Source organism: Nyctereutes procyonoides, unplaced genomic scaffold, assembly GCF_905146905.1.
Source record: "Nyctereutes procyonoides isolate TBG_1078 unplaced genomic scaffold, NYPRO_anot_genome, whole genome shotgun sequence".
Classification (NCBI taxonomy): domain Eukaryota; kingdom Metazoa; phylum Chordata; class Mammalia; order Carnivora; family Canidae; genus Nyctereutes; species Nyctereutes procyonoides.
Window position 1 is genome coordinate 53,625,101 of NW_026575020.1, and position 17,570 is coordinate 53,642,670.

General features: G+C 55.2%; 1 protein-coding gene across 2 annotated transcripts in view; it reads right to left on the reverse strand.

Annotated features, from left to right (window-relative positions):
* The window catches only part of SDK2 (sidekick cell adhesion molecule 2), a 256,028-nt gene that overhangs the window by 102,150 nt on the left and 136,308 nt on the right, over nt 1–17,570 (reverse strand). For both annotated transcript variants that reach the window (XM_055332148.1, XM_055332138.1), the window contains exon 3: nt 5,010–5,116. In XM_055332148.1, coding sequence (XP_055188123.1) covers nt 5,010–5,116 — 107 coding nt within the window. The remainder of the gene's footprint in view (nt 1–5,009; nt 5,117–17,570) is intronic.

Sequence of the window (17,570 nt, forward strand, 5' to 3'; positions counted from 1 at the left end):
TACCACAGGGCCTTTGCACTTGCTGTTCCCTGGCTGGAAGGATCTTATCCATCTGTGTGACTCACTCTCTTGCTTCCTTTGAGTTGCTACTCAATGTCACCTCCCCCAGATGGCCTCTCTCAGCCACTATATCAAATAGGACCCCTGCTCCAGCCTCCATTCCTCTTACTTGGCTTCATTTGTCCTTATAACACGTATTGTTCCCCATAGGCCCTCTATGTTCTGTATCCTATCGTATATTCACCTTTTAACTTTTATGGCACCCTACTACTCTCCGGAGGGCAGGAACGTGTGTCCCAGTTTTGTCACCTGTGTCCTCACTGCCTGCAACAGAGCTCGGCATGCCATGGGTGCACAGCAACAGTTGCTGCACAAGCGAATTACATATTCAGGCGGAGTTGGGGCTCCGGAAGACACAATAATGTTCTCTAGAACTGCAGCACGGCCCCTACATATCCCACATTCAATGCTCACTTACACTCAGGTTAAGAATCAAGAAAAACGGGCCAGCCTGTTGGCGGCATTCTGGGCATCAACCTTGACAACAGGCTTGATGCCTGCATGTCGCATCTTGTACAGGCGGCTGCAGGCCAGGCTTCCGGTGGTGGTGGTGGTCGGGGACGTTGCCCAGGTGAGGGGAACACAGAGGTGCCCACAGGATGTGGATGTGGATGTGGAAGCCAAGAAGGCTCCTTGACCCAGGGAGCCTCTCCGATCCCCCTCGGCCGTTCAGCCGGCTTGCAGCAAGCCAGAAATTTATGGCAACTTTAAGAAAACAAAGAAGAGACTGGGTGGTGATGGTGGGGTGTGGGGGGGGGGTTGCGGGGAGTGTGGCCGAAAGGGAGCTGGGGAGGGGGTGGATGTTTTATTGACTTCCCTGTAATTGCTGTAATTAAAAACATGTAAAGAATCTTTTTGTAACGACTTTGCCATTATCATTAGTTGTTAGCACAGCTGCCTTATTAATTTCTCGTTAGAACCCAATTCATAGTCCCTCTTTGGGAAGAGGGGGTGGGGGTGGGAGCCAGAGGTGGGTCCTGCCTGGCCTGGCCCCAGGAGGCGCCTGGAAGAGCAGCATCCCCAGGCCCTGGCTGCCTGGAGCCCCAGCACCAAAGCCTTCAGCCCCCCCAGGGGGCAGAAACCCGCCAGGAGACACACAGAGGGGTCTGGGGAGAAGCAGCCCCGGCCCACCCAGCCTTAGACCCGTGGGCTGCTGGGTGACTGCATAGGAGACACGGGTGGACAGACAGACGGACAGATGCAGGAGGTCTGCGGGGCACCCTGCTGGGGGAGCCGGAGGGTGCAGGGCGGACGGTGTAAGGAGGCACCATTACCGTCCTGCGAGTGCAGGGGGAGGACCCGGGGGAGCACCTCCTTCGCTTCTGCATCGTCCGTGCCTCACCTGCCTTACCCTAGCCGGGCCCTGGGGCGAGGCAGGGGGGCAGGAGCGTGCCTGCGAGGTGGTGACCGTGCATCCCAGGGCGCCTTCCCTGCTGGGCCTCATGGAGCGAAGAAAGCCCGCGCCCCTTTATGATCTGGGTTCCTGGGACAGCCCGGCCAGGTAGGCACTCGTGTTAGCATTCACTTGCACACGCAGGGAAGAGGCAGCAAAAGTACAGAGAAGGTCACGCAGCTAGGGAGAGGGGGGCCGGGGGTGCGGGTCAGGGGTATACCCGCGGGGCAGGAGAGGGCTGGGGGCAGAAGTGCTGGCGGTGCACCTCGGGCTGCCCTCTGCCTTCTCCGAGCCTCAGTTTCCCCATCTCTAGATGTGGCTCATACCACACGCCTTCCTGCCTCTCAGACCCATGGAGGAAGCGCACGCACACATTACGAGGGAGCAGGGATCCTTCTGGAAGCTCGGCTGTTATCTCCTTTAGCATCTGCTGAGGCATGTGGGCTCAGATCTCTGTCTCTTCCAAGCGTCCTGGGGCACATGCTCCCCTTTCCAGGGGGACGGAGGCTATGCTTCTCCCTCTGTCCCGCCCCCTGCACACACACACACACACACACACACACACACACACACACACACACACTAGGCCCCCAGGCTCCCAAGCTACTCAGTGCTGGGGCTGGACACCACACTTTCCGACCCCCCTCCCCTTGGCATGGGCATGTTTTAGGCTCCAGAGAACCCAGGAGCTGCTTGTGAGCATTTTCATCTGCTCGTTTCTGCTGACGGCCGAGAAGAGGGCATGACCCGCACCCCGTGGTGTGAGATGACGTTCATCCCAGCTGGACGCAGCATCCATTTGCGGCGCTGTCTGGACATGGATATTACAGTGCAGGGCACCCCGTGGTTCCATGTGAGTGCTGACCTCAGCAGGGGATCCCCCTGCCTCCCCAGCCCCTTCTCATTTTGATTCACCTCGTCCTGACCTTAGAGGGCAGTGTGGTGAGTGGGGGTGTTTTGGAATCTGGGCCGTGGTGGGTTCAAGCCCTGCTCTGGTACTTCCTCATGTGGCTTAGGCGGTCACCTCACACCCCATCCCCACCCTCGCCCCCGTCCCCACCAGCCTTGCAGGATAAGGACAGGAGAGAATGGTGTGCACCGCCCAGCACAGCAACAGATGGGAAAGAGCGAGGTTGTGGGTGGGGGTGGTTTGGCCAGGTCTCACCTATCCCCACACCCAAGGATCCTGGAAGGAGTTTTGGGGGATGGGTAACAGGTTGGACAGCAAATTCTTCAACATCCATAACTAGAGAGTGAGACTCTCCCCGCCACCCCTGCCCCACTGCCGATGAGACAAATGTGGCCAGCAAGGGAAGGAACAGGGAGGTGAGTTTCCTTTCTCCATCCTAGGCCACTAGGGTTGGGTGAAATCTTCATTAAATTGTTGGGATGAGTGTTTTCCTCAACGGCCGGGTGGAGTTCCCAGGGCTCCCCTAACTCCTCTGGCTTTAGGTGCAAAGGGCTGCAAATAGGGGCTTCCACTTGATGATGCTATGGAACAAGGCAGCTCGGTACATCTGAGGAGTGATTCCCAGGGCTTGGTCCAGGAGCTGCAGCTGGTGGTCAGGAAGGGGGTGAACCTGGGTTTCCCCACTCCGTTCCAGTCCCTCGGGCCCTTCCAGGTACCCCCTGCTCTCTTCCAGGGATGGCTTGTAGCCACACGGGCACAGCTAAGCAGTAGCCCCGTGCAGCCTGGTGGCGACGATGGTTGTAACCGTGTCCCGAGGGCCCCTGAAACCCAGGGTGACACATGGTGGCTTTGAGAGCACACGGATGCCCCCGGGAGAGGCAGCTGAGGGGCCGACGATGGGCTGATGCAGGGCACAGGTGCAAGTGCCAGCTCACTGCTCTGCGTTTGGCCAGACGGTGTGTGTGCCAGAAGCCATTCCATTCGGTGGCCTGTTTCTTTTTTCCTTAACACGATACTACAGAATATTAATTGCAGCAGTAACTCTCACTGACTGGAGGTGTATTATTTGCAGGCACATGAGCTCAAGGAATTCTCTGGAGGAGCCTAGACTATCGGGGACATTGTGTCCTGGATGGCATTTCAAACTACTCGCACACAGACATGCACACCTATGTGATCACCAGCACCTAGGTGAGCAAAGAGGCAGACCAACCTCGGCATGCACATTTGCATGCACACATGCACACGCGTATATGGATGCATGTCTATGCACACATGTGCACACACATGTTCTCTCCCAAACGCGTGGGACAAAGCAGACTAATGTGCACCCACCCATTTGCACACACGTGCGTGAACCCACACTCACGCACACACACTTGCATGCAGCCGGGCATACGCATGCACGCGCCGTCTCTCTGGAGGCTGGCTGATGGCTCTGCCCCTGCCCTGCGGGGCGCTGGGCACTGGCTAAATGAAGCTCCCCGGGAGCTCTCCAGCCGCTGACAGTGCCCTGATCCATCATTTTAATTCAGGGCTTTTCCGCTCCTCTGAGTGAGCTGAGTTGCCTTTAGTGCTGATTTATGGAGACAATCCGTCCTCCACTTTTGATTACGGTTGTTTTCCATAATTATTATCAACACTCTTTGCCTCGCTTGAGGTTTCCTTTTAGATGTCTCTCCCCTACTTCTGTTCAAGTAGCAAGCTCTCTCCTGAGCTAATTCAGAGGCGAGCCCCTGTAGGCTTTAGATGAGAAGGTGTTTTTTTTTTTTTTTTTAAATTTCAAGGCTCACTAAAGCTTTCCACACTCCCATGTCCCACTGTGCAACCTTGGACCTCTGCCCCTGGAAGAACCCAGAATGAAATAGCCCATAATGAGACTCATTTCTAACACACAGCAGCTATTTTAGGATGGGGAGCAGGCCTGGGAGGGGGATGCTGAGCGTCAGGGGCAGGGTGCTGACTGGTGCTCTGGGGCCCTGGTCCCTGAGACACACTTGGGATCTCCTGAAGCTGCCTTCCCTTCTTCCATTTGAGAAAGTCCTTCCGGGGACTTGCAGGGGCCTACTACCACTTTACTGTAGGCTCACCTGGCTCCTCCAGGAACCTGGATTTGTCTGTCTGCCCCCCATCTTCTAAGGGTCATGGGGCCAGCACAAGGCATCTCCCAATGACCCCGAGGATCATGGGACCCAGTTGCTGTTGGTGCTCCTGGGCTGAACAAGCTGGGGGATAGGAAGGTCAAGGTCATGGAGGGTACCAGGAAGTCTGCAGAGAAGAGTGTCATAGCTGGAGAGGTTCAGGGAGGCCATCGTGAAAACGGCAAGTGTGAGGCCCAGCCAACCCCAGAGGAGGCCCTTGAACCAAGTGATGAGGGCCCCCTTTAAAAAGAGAAGCAGCTGGTCCCATGAAAAGCGGGTTGAACGCTGAGCCGACAGATAGATGTCTGTGTCCCTTATCAGTGCTGTAGCCCCGAGAGCACCTGTCAACCATAAAACGAGGACACTCCCCAGAGAGGCACCCAATGAACAGAGAAGGCTACAGCTGGGATTTGGCTCTGCCCAGAGCATGGTGGTGGGTGAGGACCCTGCAGATCCTCTCCCGCTTCACACCCCTCCCTGCCCCCAAGTCACCCGTTGTACTCACAGGCCACCTGGACCTCGGTTTGCCGCTGCAGCAGAGCGCCCATCCGGTTACGCACGATGCAGCGGTAGAAGCCTGCATGGGTGCGGTCCAGGCTGGTGATCATGTACCTGGGAGGCAGATGAGACAGCCAGTGAGCAAGTCGGGCGGGTGCAGGGATGCACATGTCAGACTGGGGTCAGAGGTTGGAGGTGCCAGGTCATCCTCTTCCTGAATGGAGCGCACCGGGGACTTCTGGATTCTCTTGGCCAGGTCTTGGTGTCACAAGAAGGTCCTTATCAACAGAAAAGTCCCTCCCAAGGGCAACCAGGCTTTTTTGCTCAGGTACTAGGGAGTAGTAGCCTGCACTTTCCCATGGACAGGAGGTGCTATGCCTGAGCCCTTGACCCTGGCGGCGACCAGGCCTCCCAGGACTGAGGTCCTAGGCTGGTCCTATGCTGGAGGCTGCTGCCCTCCCTTGCCTGTGACTTGCATGACTGGGAAAGGTGGGGGCATTCTATTTTGGCTAGGCCCAGGACTGTCCTATAAATATTAATTGAAATGGATGGGGGTGACAGAGGCAGGGACGTTCACACACTTCTCCAACTGCTTTGCATTATCCCACCCTTAAAGTTACAGACAACTCCACTGCAGGTTTGTGGAGGGAAAGGGGAGAGCCTTCCGAGCAGGACAGGTTGGCTTTCTGTAGGTGTGGGCGCTGAGACCGGGATGCACAAGCTGGAGGTAGACTCCAGGGAGCCTGCCCTAGGAGCACGTGACTGGCCCAAAGAGCAGCAGAGTCTGGGGTTGGGGGAAAGGTACCTGGAGAGCAGATGTGTGGTGCACTGACCTGGCTGAGGCGGGGCGGGGGGGGGGGGTGGAGGCCAGGCCAGGTCCGTGGGAGGAGCTTCTGGCAGGTAAGACATGGGCAGGTGGTGTTCTCTGGTATGGAGGGGGCTAGTTCCCCTGGCACCCCTCTGTGATCACCTTTCCCATCCCTGGGCAATGAATGGCCCACAGGGACCTCAAAGGATCAAGGGGCTGGTGCCTAGGACATCTACCCCATCCTTGGGTGTTGGTTTGCCCAGGTGACTGGGTGGGTAAGTTCATTGCCATCTGCCCCTAACTTTGCCAACCCTGGGACAGAGCAACGTTATTCTCAAGAGTTGCTAAGTTTTCTTTTACACGAGTTCCAACTGGGGCTTACCACCACCATCACCCCCATCATCAGCACCATCACTACCACCATCACTACCACCATCACTACCACCATCAGCACCACCACCACCACCATCACCAGCACCATCACTACCACCATCACCAGCACCATCACTACCACCATCACCACCACCGCCAGCACCATCACTACCACCACCACCACCACCAGCATCACTACTATCACCACCTCTACCATCACCGGCACCACCACCACCATCACCATTACCACCATCACCGCCGCTGCCAGTACCACCCACCATTATCATCACCATCACCACCTCTACCATTACCACCACCACTATCATCACTACCACCACCACCACCACCATCAATCACCACCATCACCATCTCACAACAGTGAAACAACCACCACCACTTTCTGAGCCCCAACTATCCATGTAAACATGGTATTAAGTACTTTTCCTACATTTTTTCATTTCATGCAGCAGTTCCCAGACTGTTGGATATTATGGAGCAGTAACACTTAAAAAAATGGGCTTACCATAAGACCATCAACTTTTTACTTTGCCAAGTAAGATCATTCAAACCAACCAGCCAAAAAGCAAACAGACAAACAATCTAGCAACCAGAAACTTTAAAAAAAAAAAAAGATAATATTAAAAAGTGCCAGGCAGGGAGAGAAAAATAAGTAGAAATGGTCCTCATTTTATCAAAAAAGGACATTTTAAGGTCATAGAGAAGAAATGTAATCTCAGGATAAAAGCAATTTTAACAAATTTTAAACTTAAATCTTATGCAAATCCCCTATACTAGCTTCACTTTCCTGGTCATATGTGAACAAGGGCAAAGAGCTGTGGGGTTACCTCTGAGAGTGCTTCACCTAATCCTTGGAGGGGGTATTTTTATCAGGCCCCCCATTTTAGAAGAGGGGAGACTGAGGTTCAGAAATGTTTCATCGGGCAGCCCCTGTGGCGCAGCGGTTTAGCACCACTGGCAGCCTGGGGTGTGATCCTGGAGACCCGGGATCGAGTCCAACGTCGGGCTCCCTGCATGGAGCCTGTTTCTCCCTCTGCCTGTGTCTCTGCCTCTCTCTCTCTCTCTCTCTCTCTCTCTCTCTCTGTGTGTGTCTCTATGAATAAATAAATAAAATATTAAAAAAGAGAAATGTTTCATCACTGACAGGCAGTCTCACAGGTGGTAAGAGGCAGGGCCAGGGTCCCACAGAGCCTGCCCGACCCCAAGCTCAGCTGCTAACCAGTTCAACACAGACGTCATATTCCCAAAGGCCCCCTTTCCATCCTGGGACTGTGCGAGCCCCAGACTCCCGGATGCTCTGGCTCTGGCTGTGGCTCTGCAGCATGATTCAGAACCTTCTGGCCGTCCAAGCCTCTTATCTCTGCCACCGGCTGCAGTTCTTATCTGTCCCTCGTTACTGTGCACGGTGTGATGGTGGGGAGATAGCAGGCGCCCAGGCTCTGGCAAATTTCCCATTCTCCTTCCACTCCATCCTCAAGCCCGTTACCACTCTCGCTGGCCTCTGCCGCGGGGAGGGGAGATAGCTTTGTGGGGAACTGTTTGGGTCTCGAAAACGACGGGGTGACCTGAGAGGAGAGATGGAAAGCGAGATTGGCTAGAACAGCTCTCTATCTTTGAAAATGGAATCAGATTTTATTAAAAAGCTCCAGGGAGAGGAAAATGAACAGAAACGGCCCCCAAAAAAACTAACAAAAAGGATGCTCAACCTCCGTCACAATGAAAGTCCAATCAAAACAAGACAGTGTTCACATATCAGACTGCCAAAGACATGTTTGATCACACGCAGCGCTGGCCAGAGTGAGGGGGAGGGGAGGTGTACCCTCGATCAGCAGGTGGAAGTGCAGAGTGGTCCAGCCTTGGGGACAAAATCTATCCAAATGAGAAGAGGCAAGCCTTTTGACCGAGAGGCTGCGCTCCTGCGAGCTGGCCTCTTAGATATACTGCAAAAATGTGGCAAAAAGAAAAACCAGGTGTAAGGATGCTCACAGCAGCATTGCTTCGAATGGCAGAGATAAACACCCAGCCAGAAGCAACCTAAATGTCCGTCAAGAATGCAACTGGATCGGTCGCCGATGCTGCAGCCGCAGAATGAATGAGGAACACCTGTATGAGAAAGGATGGTCCCCGAGATGCACAAAGCATGGAAAGGAAGTCCAGGCTGGAGAGGGAGAGATGTTTATTGAAATAACCACGCGAGGAAGGAAGAAGCCAACAGTACCACGAGCTGAGCGTCACGGACCAGAGTGACAACGGATGGCTACGGCTCTCCATGAGCTGCTGTGTGTTGACACAGGCTACCAAACCCTTAGTTTAATGTTTAGGATCACGCGAACTTGACCCAATAAAAATAATTTCAGTTTGTGGACCAAAAAAAGGGGAAAAGAGTAGTGTAAAGGGCATGATACCACATGGGTAAATGAAATAGTATGTACATTTGTATGTATTTGCATATGCATGATCACAGGTACAAAAATGCATATATTTGCAGATGACACAGGTGCCTAAGATGTATATATTTGCATACACATGCTCCACACACATAAACTGTTTTCCAGGCGGATACTCGATGGATACCTGTTATCTCCCTTTTTGGGGAGAGGTGCTGGGTGGGGAGGGAGGGAAACGTCTTCTTTTTGATTTTATGTCTTTCTATGGCATCAGAAGTTCTTTCGTCGTATGCATATATAGCTTTTATTTTTAAAGTAAAATGTAAAAATGCACTTTGAGCATATAATTTAAGTATATATTATAAAACAGACACCAGGGACTCCTTGGATGCGGGTTTGTTTGCTGATGTCAGTGATGCGTAGTGAAATTTAAACTTTCATAAAAGTAGATTTCTGCAGAAGGCTCTACGTCTGTCTGCTTCAGCCAGGAATTCCCCGCTCCCCCCCAACACCCCGGGGGCAAGGGCAACTGGCTGCAGGCCTGTCGCTCCCCCAAGGCCAGAAGAGGCGCATTGGCCCTGCCTGGTTGGAGTTGAGGCCAGGGGCTCACTGGCCTAACAGGAGTGGGGTGCAGCCTCCTCTCCATCCTCCAGCCTCCAGCCTCCCTCTCCTCCCCGCCAGGGAGACCTATTTCTGGCTGGTTGGCAGCATTATTTAAAGTAACAGTTCCGCCCACTGCCTTTCCTACCAGGGAAACCCGCTTCCCTCCACCCCAGTTGCAGCTTCGGTCTCCCTGCCTCCCAGGCGGGTGGACGAGGCGGCTGGCCAGCACCTCGGCTTGCAAATCCAGCGCGCTGTACGCAGCCTCGATAACGGTAACAGCGACGCTCATTACCCCTGAAATGCTCCCTCCTGGACCCCCTGGACACGCTCAGCCCACGGCTCCGTCCGCCCCATCCACCTGCGGCCGCTGGCCTGGCGGGGAAGTGAGTGAGCCCAGCCCTGTCCGGGTCGCCTCAGAGGCAGGGGGATGGACCAAATGCCCTGTACAGCAGGGCCCACACCTGACCTGCCCGAGGAGTGTGGCATCGAAGAAAGCACTGGAGCTTCTGACTCAGGGGAGTTTAGGCTTGACTTTGCCCTCTGCTCTTAGGAACATGGGCTGGGCACGTTATGGAACCTTGCAAGCCTCAGTTTTGCCATCTGTAACGTGGGGACGGCGATGGTCGTCTTTCCTTATAAGAGGCCCCGGACATAACTGCCAAGAGTGTGGCAGGTGGCGCACAAATGCTTGAGAGATGAGGGAGCGGGTGTGTGAGTCACTGGTGGGGAGAGGAAGGTAGGGGTGAGGTGGGGAGGTTCAGAGAGGAAGACAAGGTGGGTGTCGCAGAAACCACCCACCGGAGTGGGGATCCATGAGGGGCTCCACACCAGGCATCAGGGGAGCACATATTCCCTTGACTGGCAAATTCTTCAGCTTTCCCACAGACGTGTGAACCCCAACTGTCACCAGACACCGCTGAAGGACCCCCCCGCCCCCGCCTTGGTTACCCGATCCTCTTTATTGGCAAAGGGGCCTCACTCAGTCCTTCGGCTGCCAGGAGAGGATGTGCCCTTAGGGACACGGAGGACAGTGAAAATGACAGATCCCCTTCCAGAAGCTGCTCCTCTCTGCCTCCTGACCCCAGTGGACCTCCTGCCACCAGCCTGACCTCCCAGCCTCCTGGTCCCCTCTGCCTGTGTCCTCTGGGTACAGGGGAGAGGCCTGGCTCCTCTGGGGATGAGCAGCAGTGGTCATGGGGAAGAGGTACCTCTTCCTGCTTGACCTGCAACCTTATTCTCCTTCCGATGACAAAGAGTCGCAGGGTAGTGGCTCCAGGGACTGGGGAGCACCCGGAAACACCCACCTCGAGGTCCCCTTGAAGGACCGCGTATTTATTAACGTCTTATAGGAAATACATTTGCAGGACTCAAAGGAAAAAGGGAAAAAGGCACACAGGAAACATCTCTCCCGTCCCTGTCACTCCTAGTTCCCCCCCCCCCCCACACACACGCACACGCACACACACACACACCGACTAGCTTCCTGAGTATCTTTCCAGAACTTCTTTAGGCAAACACAAGCAAATGGCAATTCATGATCCCTCCCCTTTGCAGCAGGTGACTCGGCCTCCCTAGGCTGTTCTGCGCCCTGCTCCACGCGTGTGACAAGGAGATCCTTCCGTAGCCGCGCGTGTGTGCACGTAACTGAGGCTTCCCGACAGGGGTGTTAGGAAACCTCGCTTTGTCCCAGATGGAGCCGGCGGGGGTGGGGGAGAGCCCTGGGGAGCACTTGGTGGGGTGGGAAGGGAGGCACACAGGATCACTGTGCCCTCAGGACCCGCCGGCTCAGTCCTCTCCCCCGAGATGAAGAGAGGAGCTCAGGGTGCAGGGTGCACGGCGATGCGGGGAGGAGCCAGGACAGATCAATAAATGGACTTTCAGAGACACGGGCTGGGCAGGGAGAAAATGAGGACCTAACGGATGTGGCATCTTCTCCGGCGCAGGGGGGAAACACACCGTGCCCTCTCTGGTGCGAGTCCTTGAGTGTCACAGTTGATATTTAAAATGATTCTTACTCGCATTAAATAAGATATTTCAATTCCACGAAGCTGTCAGGAGCTGATGCGGACACCAGAAATAATAGGCACACTCTCCTTGTATTGTCCTCGTTAATAAATCAGACGCCGGGAGATGCACGCACTGATGCTCACATGGAGGGAGGGTGCGTGTGTGCACGTGCACACATGGGACACTCAGGCACCACTGCACACCTGCCCATGAATGCTCCTGTGCTTCCACCCACGTGCATGCCCATTCATGCATACATGTACAGAGTAGTGTACACACAAGTGCACTCATGTAGCTTCCAAACACACACGTTTGCATGCACTTGCACCCAGCACATGAACACTCAAGCACACACCCACATGTCTGCATGCATGTGCATGTGCACACACTGTCCATATGGCCATACATACCTGTGCACACTCACACAAGGCACACAGTGTATACACACATGGACACATGCACGCTCACACAACCAGGACACACACTCATGCATACACATGTGCACGCACTCCCACATGAATATGGGACACACAACAGGGCACACCCACTCGCACTCTTGCAAACACCTTCATGCACGTGGGTAACATTCTGGGATGAACCCATGTGCAGCCACTCCTATCTCAGGTCACCCAGAGCACCCCAATCCACCCGGCTTGGGTACAGGCACGCTCCCTCTCACACTCAGGCCACAGGCACTCTGGGCTGCCTCATTCAGATGCGCTCAGGACACATGGATGTCCAGTCACGGACATGCACATTCTCTCCCACCAAACCACATCTTCTAAGTGCAAGGGAGCCTCCAGGGACGTAGGTTTCTAATCACCGACCCCTTGATGCTAGGGCTTTTCTCTCGAGGCACTGTGGGGAGGAGGGAGGCTGGAAGGGGAGGGGACTGAGGTTTGGGGCACACAGATCCCCCAGCTGTGCCTCTTCTCTGAGCTCCCTCACTAAGGTCTGGGCTCTCCGTGACTCACCCACTAGACCTCTTCTCCTCAAGTGAGCTGTGCTTGGGGTGGAGGGGAAGCAGCTGAGCCTCTATATTCCCTGGGGGGCAACGGGGGCTCTAGGCTGCTGCCTGCTGCCTGCAGGTGTCACCGCAGATGGCTGAGGCTGACCCAGGCTGGGGGGACAGTGGCTGAACTCCGGGGACCCAGGCTCCCTTCCCTCTTCCCAGGGGCTCTTGGGCAACAGGAGAGGCAGCGAGTCCAGGTGTGTGTGTGCCCACATGTATGTGTGTCCTTGCAGACCTGAGGGCACACACCCCGTGCTCCTTCCTGCACCAGGGAGGCAGCGGGCACTCCAAGCACTGGCCACTGGGTCCGGGGCAGGCTAGAAATGGGCCCCGCATCATGGGTTTGCTTTGGCAAAGAGTCCTCAGGAAAGACAGCAAAACTCTCTACAAAGTGATTTAAAGGGGAAAGTACATGTACCAGAAAATAGATAATAGTAATGTGCCGTTATATAATTAACACAATTAGTCGTAGGATAAAAAGTGTCGTGTATTTAACATGTATCAACTCAGCTAATATTGCTCGCGGTGCTGGAGGAGGCTCATGCTAACAGGAAGCTCAGCCTATAGAGGAGAAAACTGGGCCCAGAGTAATTAAGTAACCTGCCCCAGGTCACACAGCGAGCAAGTGCCTAGTGCACAGGGACCGTCTAGTACATAGAGAGGATGTACCTCACCTGGATGCACGCCCAGATAGTCTGGGGTCTCTTCTTTCTGGGGTTTGCTTTGAAGAAGGAAGTGCTGACTATCTACACTCGGCCCCTTATGCACAGAGAGACTGTTGTTGGAGGAAGTGAGGAGCTTCGGGGCAGGACCGAAGGATTTGGTGTGCGGCACGTTCCAGAGAAGGCTGGTGCCCAGGGCTGGCCACTCCGGGATCAGTGGGGGGACCCAGGGCCACGGGGCGGGACTGCCCAGGAAAACTCCTTAGTGGGACTTTTGGTTATGGAAAGGGATCAGGCCGGAGAGGCAGTGGGAACACAGCTGCACTGTTCTGCGTGATGCACTCACTGGCACGTCGTGTTTTCCCTCCGGCAGCAGCCTGAAGGATCCTGAATTCGTGGGCAGGTGGGGGTCGGGGTGGGGGGCTTCTGACAGGGAGAGACAGAGAAACAGACAGACAGACACGGAGGCAAAAGCTGCCCCCGCACAGGAAGTAGATGGATCCTGAGGACGGCTGGTCCTGGGAGGATGATGTCAGGAAGCTACACCCTGTGGTGAGGGCTGGCAGGGCAATTCAGAAACAGTGATTTCTGTTCTTCTATTTTAAGCAGTTTCTGTCCTGTGCTGTAATTCCCCTCCCACATCTTCGGTAAGAGTGTTACACACCCAACTGGCTTGTGCTAATGGTGCTTCGGGGAAGGAAGGGAGCTGCTGTGTTCCGGCTGGGGGAGGGGTCGCCCCCAGAAGGGAGGCTGCAGCCTGGGTGGGTGGGTGGGGGGTGGCTGAGCCAGGCCTGAGGGTCCTCTGGAGCTGGAGCAGGTGCAGGCCAGGGGAGCATGGTTGTCCCTGGGGTCCTCGGAAGGTGTGTGGCCATCATGGACATTTGGATAGTGGAGGATGTAGGTACAGCAGGTGCCTCCCCCACCCTGGACCTGGAGGACTACATGGTGGTGGGGGCCACAACAGGAGAGGAGGACACCTGATTCTGGTCACAGAATACGGGGCACATGGTCGCCGGGTCACAGGTGTCAGGGCTACGCACTCCTCTCTTCCTGCCTCAGCTCATCTCCTGTGGCTGCAGGGGGGTGTCTGGAACCTCGGGGTGCACCGGGCCCCCCTCTAGGTGCAGGTGAAGAACAGACATGCAGGAGCAGCCAGGACCTGGTCACATCTGCAGTACCTGCATCCCTGCCGGGTCCCCGCAGGCTTGGGAAGACCCCCGCCTCCGAGCAAGTGGAAAGATCCCTGCTGGCCCCACTCTCCAGCTCTACCAAACTTCTGGCAGTTTCTGAGGAAAACAAGCTGCCCCTCACCTGTCCATGTGCGGCCCCTCAGCCCTCAGGGTCCCTCTCTGCTTTCCGTTAGGACTGTAAGCGCCCTCGGGCCGGTTAACACACTCCTCGCCTGCTGCCCTAAGGCCCTTGATCTGTAACAGAGCTAATTTACTTTCTTTTGAGATTTGCAGGCTGCTGGCCTTGGGGAATGAAGGACCAGAACGTTCCTAGGCCACAGAGGGCGGCGAGTCTGTTGAAGCCGCCCTGGCTTTCTGATTAGTCCAGCAATCTTTTAGCAAAATGTTTTTCTTTTTTGAGGTCACACAATGACTTTACTGACCTCCCTTTGCGCAGCTGTAGACCTTGCCCTCCTGCGCATAAAGAACAGAACACTCGTGTGCTCATCGCCAGGCTCTCTTGCACAACGCACCCCCCGCCCCCGCCCCAGGTATCAAGGAACTAGAATTGCCGGCCTCCTGAATAAAGCTCCTTTCCAATCAGATCTTGTCTCTTGAGCATTGGCTTTATTTTGTCTTTTTAAAAGATTTTTATTTACTCATTAGAGAGACAGAGCAAGCACGAGCAGGGGGAGAGGCAGAGGGAGAGGGAGAAGCGGGTTCCCCACGGATCAGGAAGCTCGATGCAGGACCCTGGGATCATGACCTGAGCTGAAGGCAGACGCTTAACCGACTGAGCCACCCAGGCGCCCGAGCATTGGTGTTTGAGCGACAGGCAGCCAAACTGGGGTTTCGGGAACAGGATGTCCCCTCCAGGAAGCCTTCTGGAACACCCCCTGGGTTGTTCCAGAATTCTCTCCTGCCAGAGCTGGCGGATTTGTCGCAAGTTAATATAATGTCCTACGTACTTTTATGTGTCTCCTTGAGGCCGTGTCTTGTTACCCTGTCCCATGTCTTGTTCCACTGTCTCGTGCCTGAAACAACACATGCTCAATGCACATTCTCTGGATGAGTGGATGAGATGGCCAGCGTGGAAGGCCACAGAACGCCCCCCAGAGATGTCCACAGCCGAATTCCCAAAGCCTGTGAATACATCACCTTAGAGGAAATGATGGGTGAATTGGGTCCCCGCAAGAAGATACACTGACATCCTAACCCCAGTACGTGTAAACCTTATTCGAAAACAGGGTCTCAGCAGATGTAGTTAGTTAAGATGAGGTCATTAGAGTGGGTCCTCATCCAGTATGACTGGTGACCCTGTAAGAAGAGACACAGACACTGGAGCCATGGTGCCACAGGCCAAGGAGTGCCGGCCAACCAGAAGCCAGAGGAGAGGCATACAGCGCATTTCCCCTGCAACCTTCAGAGAGAGGGACCCTGTGGACACCTTGATGTTAGACCTCGGCCTCCAGAACTGAGCGAGAATCAAGGTCTATTGTTTTAAGCTCCACCCCCCCGCCCCCAACAGTTGGTGGCACATTGTGACAGCAGCTCTAGCAAAGTCATGCACACTACAGCGGGGACTCTGCAGCTGTGATTTAGTTGCAGACCTCGAGATGGGTCATTATTCTGGATTTCTCGGTGGGATCCATGTGATCCCGTGTCCTTCTGAAAAGTGACCATGTGGGGAGAAAAGCCCAGGCTGGAGGCTGGCGAGGCAAGAGCCAAGGGATGCGGGCGGCCTCTAGAAGCTGGGACAGGTGAGGAGGGGAGGGGTTTTCTTTCCTCCTGCTTCCAGCAGGAAGGTTGTCCCATTGAAACCTTGATTTTAGGACTTCCGACCTCTGAACCTGTAGGAGGACCCATGTGCTTTAAGTCACTATGTTTGTGATTATCTGTTACATCGGTGGTGGGAAACTCATACAGCCAGATCCCCTCCAAGCTGGGGATGGAGCCAGGGCCAGGAAGGTCTCTTGGACACTGTGGGAGGGGTGCAGAGGGTGGGGATGATGCTGGACACCGTCCATCCTCTGCAGACCCCTAAGCAGCCTGCAGGCATGGGGCTGAGCTGGGCTGGATGCAGAATTGCCCGAGGTGGCTGCTCAGACGAGACACAGCCCAGGGGCTTGGACGGCCGCCTTCTGACGGACGGTTCATCTGGGAGGTGCAGGACCCTCTGCAGGGCCTCCTGTCCCTGCCCTGGACTCCCTGCGACCCGGAGTCCTGTGTGCAGCCCTGAGCCTCCCTGCTCCACCGGGCGAAGCCGAGATGCTCAGATTGATCCCAGGGGCCTGTGGTCAATGAGAGGGTTGGTGGCATTATTGAGCTGGAGACTGCTAACACCATGACAGCCCAGGCCAGAGCTGGCTGGGGACGGTGTCTGTCCCCACCGTGACCTTCTGGGCCAATTAACTGCTCTCAATGGACAAGGGAAAGGACTTCATTAACGGCTGCCTTCAGCAGGGTCATTCCCACAGACTCTGAGCTAGAAGGAGGTACCAGGGGAGGAGGCCGGGGCAGGCCACTCAGCACCTGCAGGTGGAACCATCACTGAGGGGAGAGTGAGCAGGGGCCGTCCCCCACGCTCTCGTAACAACGATAGGAGCATCTGGTTCCAAGCAAACACCTGAAGTACATTATCGGGGTCACATCCACAGTTCGTGCAGGGGGAAGGGACCCCTACCCCGTTTTATAGCCAGGGACCTGGGCTCAGAGAGATGGAGCAAGTTGCCTTAGGTCACCCAGCCAGAGGGCAGCAAAGTGCATGCAATGAATGTCAGACCCATCGGAACCCAAACCAATCCCACCCCACGCCTGCCCCGCACCCGGCACCCTCACTGGTCAGCGGGGCACATCTCAGAGGGAAACGCCTCCTGGGAGCTGCCCAGACCTGCCCTGACCCCCCAGGGCCCCGGCACAGAGCGTCATCTAAGAGCCAAGAGTAACAAGATCTGGGATCATTTTGCAAAGTGCAAAGTGGGATGGGACACAGGGTTGATTCCTGGGAGCAGAGAGAAAGGGACAGAGAAGGCGAGACCTGTCTGGGCTCACGGAGTTCAAACTTGCAGATGTTTCAGGGTGGATTTTCAAGGAATGACTGAAAGGGAAGGAATCCTGAGGTTTGGCGAGGGGTGGTGGTGGGGGGTTGTGGTTATTTTTTTGGAAAGAAAAGAGAAAGGAAGGACAGAGAGGCAAGAAGTGGGGGCCTGTCTTCTGCTCACAGGGATGCTTGGGATTTTCCCCAGGGCTCCCTGCTTCCTCCGCAGAAAAGGAGGCTCCTTTTGTCCTGGGCTGCGGGCACTTTATTTTTTTAATTTAATTTTTATTTTTTTTTACATCTATGAAGAGGCTGCAAGGAAATCGGCTTCCAGGAGCCAAGCTGCTTGCACTTTGTGGCCAAATCGCGGAGGACCTGTCGGAGTCACCTAACCAACCTGCTTTGCTCCCAGCCTCCTGGGTGCATGGGGGGGGGTGGGGAGAGGCCGCCTTTATGGCCTCTCTGTCCTTTTGGCAGAGAAGCCATCTCCTCA